Genomic DNA, 9,777 nt, shown 5'->3' on the forward strand with positions numbered 1-9,777 from the left:
GGTTGCCTGAGTGGAGCGAAGTTGCAGCGGCGAGAAGGAGATGACTGCGGTGGACTTGGAGGAGAGGGAGGAGAGGGAGGAGATGACCCAAGTTGTAGCACCATGGCGGCGGTTTTGCATTCGACGAGAGGGGCGGCGCGTGCAAATTTTTCTAGGACTAAACTGTCCCGACGCGTGCAAATTTTCCTAGGACTAAACTGCCCCTATATTAAAACGCGTCCCCACCTTGTCACGAGTACCGGCCCCACTCGTTTTAGTACTGTCGCGTACTTTCATCGGAGTACTACCCAGTACTTCGTATTTGTCTGCCGTTAGATCGACATGAACGAACGGTTCTAAAAAAGCCCAACCATTCTAAAAGTTGTAATATTTTATACGTGGAAATTTTGGCCTCTATGATTTCAGGTACTAGCATGTGCACAAGCATTACATAGCTGGTGCAGTGCCGGCCCCGTTGGCTACCGGATGATTCCGCTTTGGTGATGTAAAAAAACCCGACTGCATGATAGCCTCAATCATCGTATGGTTGGACAAGACTTTACTCTAAATAAATATGGGTGGACTAGACGTGGGAGACATGCCTTGTCCACACCACCTGAATCGCCACTTTCTTCCCTCGTCTCAGTCTGCCACATCTCAGTTACTATTTTCTTCTTCCTCATTGAGCAGCTGCCGCCTCTGCAAGAGGCCGCTACCTCACACGAACCTCCGGGGCAGCACGTTGGCCATGCCCTCATGCATGTTACTTCTTTCATATAGCCAATTAAGTTAGGCTATAAAAGCAACACAACCTAGCTGAGCATGAGAGCATCCAATCACCACCAACACATTAGCATTACCATCAAATGACTGGTCACACAATCATGCTCTCCATGTCTAGGTGTTCTTCATTAGCGCTATGTGTGCTCCTTGCCACCAGCTGCCTGATGCTAGCCGGTTGCTCCTCCGAGTCGTTGCCAACGACAAGCGATGATCTTCACCGTGAGCGCTCCGGCATCAGCACCGACGACCACCATGATCTGATGATGGGCCGTTTCCACGTGTGGATGACGGTGCAGAACAGATCCTACTCCACCTCCGACGAGAAGGCTCGTCGGTTTGAGGTATACAAGAGCAACATGAGGTACATACAGGCTGTGAATGCTGACGCGACTACCTCTGGGCTCACGTACGAGCTTGGGGAGGGTCCCTTCACAGACCTTACAGATGAAGAGTTCATGGCGCTTTATACCGGGCAGATTCCGGAGGATGACGAGCAGATTATCACCACCCGTGTTGGCCCTGTCAATGGCGCGGGCACATATGAGGGTGTCATCGCCAACTTCTCGGCCAGGGCACCGAGTAGCGTGGACTGGAGGAAGAGAGGCGCCGTCACCCCGGTTAAAGACCAAGGGGAATGTGGTACGTGCAACATCTCTTGTTCCTTTTCTCTACTAGCTATATATAACTAGAACAATTGAGAACGTACGACAACTCGCTAACAATGTAACAACGGCTACAAAATACCTTTTTAAATACCAAGCTAGCTCAATGATGAAGTTATAAGCATTGTTATGAAACTGCAGGATCTTGCTGGGCATTCGCCGCTGTGGGTGCAATCGAAGGACTACACAAGATCAAGAGAGGGTCCCTCGTGTCTCTGTCGGAGCAACAACTAGTAGACTGCGATTTCTTTGACGGCGGTTGCAACGGCGGCCGGGCTAGCAGAGCTTTCCAGTGGATCCAACAAAATGGAGGGATCACCACCACATCCTCCTACGGATACAAGGCAGCCACTGGTCGGTGCAGAACGAACCGTAAGCCGGCCGCAAAGATCACTGGCTCCGGGAGAGTCGAGGGCAACAACGAGGTGTCGCTGAGGAACGCCGTGGCTAACCGACCTATAGCCGTTTCGATCGCGTCAAGTGGAAGCCATTTCCACCACTACAAGGGAGGCATCTTCAACGGGCCATGCAGCACCACAAAACTGACCCATGCCGTCACCGTAGTAGGCTATGGGCGACAGGCACAAGATGGTGCCAAGTATTGGATCGTGAAGAACTCGTGGGGGGTGACATGGGGCGACAAAGGTTACATGCTAATGAAGAGGGGCACAACGAATCCATCAGGTCAGTGTGGCATTGCGACACGCCCAGTCTTTCCCCTTATGAAAGTAAGAGAATCGACTGATTAATACGCACAAAGTTTGTAATATTGGCCTGCAAGTGCAAAGTGCCTATACGTATGTTGCATATATTTGCCGCTGTATGTCTAGGCGTGTAATTCGTTTTAACAATGAAGGATCTGTACGAACTTTGTAAGTTATGTTTATTTGGTTTCAATGTAAGATGTTAACTTATTGGTAGCACTATCATGCACATCACGTTATCCTTTTAAAAAAAATGCACATCACGTCATGTGCTTAGTGCATCTACCTACTTCCATCCTCTATATAAAATGGAATGTGTTGTTGAGGGTCAAAAGAGTCGTAAACCTTTGTCTACACACAGGAACAAAATACCTATAAATCATGAGCAGAACCAATGAACTAAAAAACTATGACCATGTCCCTAAAAAATCTACAAGAATAAAAATACTACTCCCTCAAATCCAAAAAAAAAGTTCCGCAGTTTTGAACTTAGTTCAAAACTGCGACACCTTTTTTGGATTAGTGGGAGTATCCTTTTAGGCCGAGTAACTCAGACAACCACTATATGTCACCCTGCTTACCATGCGTGGAGCCATCGCCCCCGACATCAATGACATGGCCCAACACAATTATTGGAGGGGAATAAAATTACAGATCAACTTTCATAGTTTCTTCAGCCCCATGGGTGTCTTCCACAAAGCAATTTTCTCATGCAAATGGGATCAACTCTGTCTCTGTTTGGACCTTTATTGAATCTTGTTGTGACTTTGGCGGTTTGCTTTATTTATAAAGAGGGGCGAAAGCCTTTTTCGGCAAATGGATCAATTACTAAGTTGTGTACTTTACGCGTTATTGTAATAAATCAGCTCTGGAAAGCCCAAGTTCCTTCATTATTAAAGGTTTTTCTTTTGCGCTTAGCACCCTATAACCAATCTCCTTTTGCATTGAAACATGACAAGTACAAGTTGCCGCGAGCCTGCGAGATTTGAGAGATTGAGGACTAATGGTGGCATTCACCATTGAATGTGCCATGGCCCGCTCAGTGTGGGCCTTGGGGAAGAAGAAGCTGTTAAATACTACATCCGTCTGGGTTTACAGGTCCCGTGAGCCAGCTAACCTTGTCCCTATTTTTAAGGCCCCTCTCCGGGTTCTATAGGGCAGGTATTACGGGGAATTTTTCTCAAACAAAAAAAAGTTATTACGGGGAATTAGTATTGCATGCATGAAGGGACTACTAACAAAGGATAAACCAGTGGGAGATGGAGCGTGCGGCTGCATGCATGTTTATCAAGGAGAGAGAGAAGGATAGTGCCCACTTTTAGAGGATCATTAGACCTCTTTCAATGCAAAGGTGCTTAGATTAGGTGTTAAGTATATTAAATGTCTTAGCAACTCAAGTCCCCAATGCAAATGTGCTGAGTTTTTGGGTGCTAAGCTTCATGCATTTAATTAGTTGTAGATTCAGAATTGTGCTTTCACCTAGGTACACGTGCTTAGCACCATTTCTTCCTGAGGTCACCATACTACTCTCTCTCTTCTTAACTAGCATGCCACATTAGACTTTTTGCTTAGTTGGACTCTGATTGGCTGTTGCCACGTCCAAGAATTAGCTTTTATTTTCTCCTTGGTCTCTGTGTTTTGGCTTCCGGGACCTCTAAATTCGGACGGAGGTAGTATGTCTATGTCACTATAGAGCCTAGCACTAAACAATGGATCTTGACCCTAATAGATTGATTCATTGTTGCGTGATCAGTTTACACGGGCCCTGGTCACCATCTGGGCAGGTGGACGGCACGTCGCAAAGACATCCACCAAGGTAGTTCCATTTTCACATCTCTCCACTCATACCGCCATCCTGCGATTCATATTAGACCTCCAGGAGGCCTATCCGACTCTCGAGAAAAACGAAGTTTTTATCTGTTCTAAGACTAATCACAATGGGTAGTAGACTAGTAACATGCATATGTTATTAGTCTATGTTACTACTTCTATAGTGGGGAGTAACATATGTGTGGTGTCATGCAACACTTCATTTATTAGGTTGTAGACTCATCTTGTCTTGGTATGTGTGATGTTACAGTAACTAGCTATGTTACCACATGTCTCTCTTTCCTAATTAATTACTCGCCACATCATCTGTTTTGCCTAGAGATGTGTGATGTTACCACCTATGTTACTTCCATTGTGGGTAGTCTAAGACTCTCTGCAATAGTGTTGCACTTTATCAAACATGTTTTTGTTCATATCTCTCCAGACCGACCACAGCACCAGAATTACCAATGAATTTTGAGTTTATCTTGCCACCTCTTGCAGCCTCACACTCATGAAGACCACCAAATGCGAGGCTTAGCATCAGTGGAAGTTTGAACCAATCTAACCATTGATAGAAGAAAGGTGTTCAAACCGCTGTCGTCTTGTGTCACATTCTTTGCAAAAACATCCAGCTGCGCGCGTGAGCTGTCACGTCGCATTAGGACTAGGAGAAGGGGGTCACCCCCCCTTCCTTCTCCTTCTCCCTTCCCCCTTTCCTATTCCGTGTGGGAGGTGGAATCCTACTGGGACTAGGGATTCCTAGTAGGACTCCACACCTAGGCGCGCCCCCTAGGGCCGGCTGCCTCTCCCACTCCCTCCTTTATATACGGGGGCAGGGGGCATTCACATAGTCATATTTTGTTCTAAGTATTGAGTTGTAATTCTTGAGCTGTAAGTAAATAAAATGTGATGATCTTCATTATTAGAACATTGTCCCATGTGAGGAAAGGATGATGGAGACTATGATTCCCCCACAAGTCGGGATGAGACTCCGGACAAAAAATAGGAAAAAAAGAGGCCATAAAAAAGAAGAAGGCCCAAACAAAATAATGAGAGAAAAAGAGAGAAGGGGCAATGTTACTATCCTTTTTCCACACTTGTGCTTCAAAGTAGCACCATGATCTTCACGATAGAGAGTCTCCTATGTTGTCACTTTCATATACTAGTGGGAATTTTTCATTATAGAACTTAGCTTGTATATTCTAATGATGGGCTTTCTCAAAGTGCCCTAGGTCTTCGTGAGCAAGCAAGTTGGATGCACACCCACTTAGTTCCTTTTTGAGCTTTCATACACTTATAGCTCTAGTGCATCCGTTGCATGGCAATCCATACTCACTCACATTGATATCTATTGATGGGCATCTCCATAGCCCGTCGATACGCCTAGTTGATGTGAGACTATCTTCTCTTTTTTGTCTTCTCCACAACCACCATTCTATTCCACCTATAGTGCTATGTCCATGGCTCACGCTCATGTATTGCGTGAAGATTGAAAAAGTTTGAGAACATCAACATTATGAAACAATTGCTTGGCTTGTTATCGGGGTTGTGCATAATTAAATATTTTGTGTGATGAAGACAGAGCATAGCCAGACTATATAATTTTGTAGGGAGCTTTCTTTGGCCATGATATTTTGAGAAGACATGATTGCTTTGTTAGTATGCTTGAAGTATTATTGTTTGTATGTCAATATTAAACTTTTGTCTTGAATCTTTCGGATCCGAACATTCATGCCAGAATAAAGAAAATTACATGAATAAATATGTTAGGTAGCATTCCACATCAGAAATTCTATTTTTATCATTTACCTACTCAAGGACGATCATGAATTAAGCTTGGGGATGCTTGATACGTCTCCAACGTATCTATAACTTTTGATTGTACCATGCTATTATATTATCTATTTTGGATGTTTAATGGGCTTTAATAAGCTATTTTATATTATTTTGGGACTAACCTATTAACCGAGGGTCCAGTGCCAGTTTCTGTTTTTTTGCCTATTTTAGAGTTTCACAGAAAAGGAATACCAAACGGAGTCCAAACGGAATGAAACCTTCGCGATGATCTTTCTTGGACCGAAAGAAAACCAGAAGACTTGGAATGAAGTCGGAGACGCAACGAGGAAGCCACGAGGCAGGAGGGCGCGCCCTCACCCTCGTGGGCCCCTCGTAGCTCCCCTAACCTAGTTCCTTCGCCTATATATACTCTATACCCTAAAAACATCAAGGGATCCACGAAACCACTTTTCCACCGTCGCAACCATCTGTACCCATGAGATCCCATCTTGGGGCCTTTTCCGGCTATCTACCGGAGGGGGATTCGATCATGGAGGGCTTCTACATCAACACCATTACCTCTCGGATGAAGCGTGAGTAGTTTAGCACAGACCTTCGGGTCCATAGTTACTAGCTAGATGGATTCTTCTCTCTCTTTGATTCTCAATACAAAGTTCTCCTCGATGTTTTTGGAGATCTATTCGATGTAATATTCTTTTGCGGTGTGTTTGCCGAGATCCGATGAATTGCGGATTTATGAACAAGATTATCTATGAATATTATTTGGTTCTTCTCGGAATTCTTATATGCATGATTTGATATCTTTGCAAGTCTCTTCGAATTATCGGTTTAGTTTGGCCTACTAGATTGATCTTTTTTGCAATGGGAGAAGTGCTTAGCTTTGGGTTCAATCTTGCGGTGTCCTTTCCCAGTGATAGTAGGGGCAGCAAGGCACGTATTGTATTATTGCCATCGAGGATAAAAAGATGGGGTTTTCATCATATTGCTTGAGTTAATTCCTCTACATCATGTCATCTTGCTTAATGTGTTACTCCATTCTTATGAACTTAATACTCTAGATGCATGCTGGATAGCGGTCGATGTGTGGAGTAATAGTAGTAGATGCAGGCAGGAGTCAGTCTACTTGACACGGACGTGATGCCTATGTTCATGATCATTTGCCTTAGATGTCATCATAATTATGCGCTTTTCTATCAATTGCTCGACAATAATTTGTTCAGCCACCGTAATATTTGCTATCTCGAGAGAAGCCACTAGTGAAACCTATGACCCCCCGGGTCTCTTTTCCATATTATTAAATCTCGTTTACATCTTGCTAGTTTCCGATCTATTCTTTTGCAATCTTTACATTCCATTATATAAACCAAAAATACCAAAAATATTTACTTTACTGTTTATCTATCTCTATTAGATCTCACTTTTGCGAGTGACTGTCGGTGTCAAAACCGGCGGATCTCGGGTAGGGGGTCCCGAACTGTGCGTCTAGGCGGATGGTAACAGGAGACAAGGGACACGATGTTTTTACCCAGGTTCGGGCCCTCTCGATGGAGGTAAAACCCTACTCCTGCTTGATTGATATTGATGATATGGGTAGTACAAGAGTGGATCTACCACGAGATCAAGGAGGCTAAACCCTAGAAGCTAGCCTATGGTATGATTGTTGTGATTGTTGTTGTTGTCGTGTCCTACGGACTAAAACCCTCCGGTTTATATAGACACCGGAGAGGGCTAGGGTTACACAGAGTCGGTTACAATGGTAGGAGATCTACATATCCGTATCGCCAAGCTTGCCTTCCACGCCAAGGAAAGTCCCATTCGGACACGGGACGAAGTCTTCAATCTTGTATCTTCATAGTCTTGGAGTCCAGCCGATGATGATAGTTCGGCTATCCGAACACCCCCCAGTCCAGGACTCCCTCAGTAGCCCCTGAACCAAGCTTCAATGATGACGAGTCCGGCGCGCATATTGTCTTCGGCATTGCAAGGCGGGTTCCTCCTCCGAATAATTCATAGAAGATTGTGAACACCAGGATAGTGTCCGGCTCTGCAAAATAAATTCCACATACCACCGTAGAGAGAATAATATTTACACAAGTTCAATCTGCTGACGTATTTCATGGCGTGACGTCACCCACGGCCAAGCCTTTACTCGAATCATTTTTATTGTACCACCTCAGCGCGTTTAGCGAAGCGGTTTCCTTGGCACGTCTTGTCGAAGCAGAGATTGTGTTCCCCTTTATTCTGGGATTCCCATCAATACAGACGTGGGTAACCCAACCGCGCCCGTTGCCACGCCCCCTCCATCGAAGGCGAGTTCCAAATGGTCACAGGGACGGCTCTTGGTATTCTCCCTCTTTATAATGAGACCAAGGCCCGTTTCTTTTCTTCAATCCTCAATCGAATCCGCCCCTCGCCCCGAGTTCCAACACCCACGACTCCAGATTCGGGCACTTCGAACCTTCGACAATGTCCGGCTCCAACCTACAGGGCCGGTGGATGCCCTCCTCCGTCACGGAAGAGGACGTGCTAAAGCTGAGGGAAGCCAGGTACTTGACCTACGAGATTTCGCATAGGTTGCCTGCCCAAGGGCAAGTCATTCCTACTCCCGAGCCTGGCAAGAGCGTCGTGTTCGTGTCTCACCTCCGTCGGGGTTTAGGCTTCCCGATGGATCCCTTCGTGAGGGGCTCATGTTTTATTATGGGCTGGAATTCCACGACTTGGCTCCGGAGTCCATCCTCCACATCTCATCATTTATTGTCGTCTGTGAAGCCTTCCTCCGCACTACCCCTCACTTCGGTTTGTGGCTCAAAACCTTCAACATGGAGCCGAAGATGATCGAGGAGCGTCAGGCAGAGTGCAGCGGGGCGGTTATAAGCAAGAGGGACGACGCTCCATGGCCCGAGGGCTCTTTTCAAGAGGAGCTCGGCTTGTGGCAACAGGAGTGGTTCTACATCACCGCTCCCAGGGGCAGCAGGCAGAGGCCGCCGCCCGCCTTTCGCTCGGGCCCTCCACAACGGCTGACGTCATGGGTCAACAAATGGCTTGACTGGGGGCCATCCAAGGACGTACCCGTATTGCAAGGCCGGATTCGAGACCTACAAGAGAGGGAGATCAACCTGATCATAGTGATGCAGGTTATGCTGATTCAGCGCCTTCTGCCCTGCAAACGTCGCCCCCTCCGCCTGTGGGAATTCAATCCGGAGGGACCTCAAGATCTTCAACACTTCATGGGTTCGACACCCGTGGAGATGTACAAACTGTTCTTCGGATCACAAGAGATGTGTCCAGAATTGACCGAGGACGCTGGCCTAAGCTGCAATCGCCCGGATACTCAAGTAAGTAGCCCTGTGTCCGGACATGTCGTTCATTTATTTATCATGGATTTGCCTCTTAACCAGCTATCCCTTGGACAAGAGTGGATAGCGCAAGCAAAACTGATACGGTGTTCGGCCCCCCTCCCTGAGACCACGCTGGATCCCGTGTTAGTCAAGATGTTGGAGGTTGCGCCTTCGGAAGAGGGCGAAGGGGAGAACAGGAAAACTACCGCCTCTGCTAAGGAAGCTTTCAAGAAGGGAGGGATCGAGAATCTCTCCTTCCAGGGGGAGAAGAGGACCGCTTCCGAGGACCCGGAGGCCAAGGCCTTAAAGCGGGGAAAGAAATCCACACCGGAAGGTCCTGTGCCGGGAGAAGCCCCGACCGCATTGTCTCCCCAAGGGAACCAGCCCTCCAACGAGCCGTAAGTAGAAAGAGGGGAGTTTTGTAATAAGGGACATCCCTGTTTTTTATTTCTGAAGATAACCGAAGTTTTTACCTTGCAGTGTGGATCTCAGCCCTTCTTAGCAGAGCTCATCTTCGGGGGATCTTCGTCCGGAGATGATGGAGAGCGAGATGCCTCCATCTGCCGCGCCGTCAGGCGGAGCGGGCGACCCTGAGGTGTCGTCGCGGAGGGTCTCCCCGAGTCCGGCGGGGCCGGAGAGTTCAGCACCAACTGGTGTACGGCCGGAGGAGCTAAAGGATCTGCTCGAGAGGGCGTCTATCTC

The 9,777-nt window shown here is 46.9% G+C and overlaps 1 protein-coding gene across 1 annotated transcript; it reads left to right on the plus strand.

The window, feature by feature from the left end:
• Window positions 1–841: 841 nt before the first annotated feature.
• On the plus strand, window positions 842–2,214 carry LOC119280795 (ervatamin-B-like). The gene is made up of 2 exons (XM_037561516.1): window positions 842–1,401; window positions 1,566–2,214. The coding sequence occupies exons 1-2, from the start codon at window positions 846–848 to the stop codon at window positions 2,171–2,173; spliced, it is 1,164 nt and encodes a 387-aa protein (XP_037417413.1). The 5' UTR covers window positions 842–845; the 3' UTR covers window positions 2,174–2,214.
• The last annotated feature ends 7,563 nt before the right edge of the window (window positions 2,215–9,777 follow it).

The sequence above is a fragment of the Triticum dicoccoides genome, chromosome 3B, assembly GCF_002162155.2.
Source record: "Triticum dicoccoides isolate Atlit2015 ecotype Zavitan chromosome 3B, WEW_v2.0, whole genome shotgun sequence".
In the NCBI taxonomy this organism is placed as follows: domain Eukaryota; kingdom Viridiplantae; phylum Streptophyta; class Magnoliopsida; order Poales; family Poaceae; genus Triticum; species Triticum dicoccoides.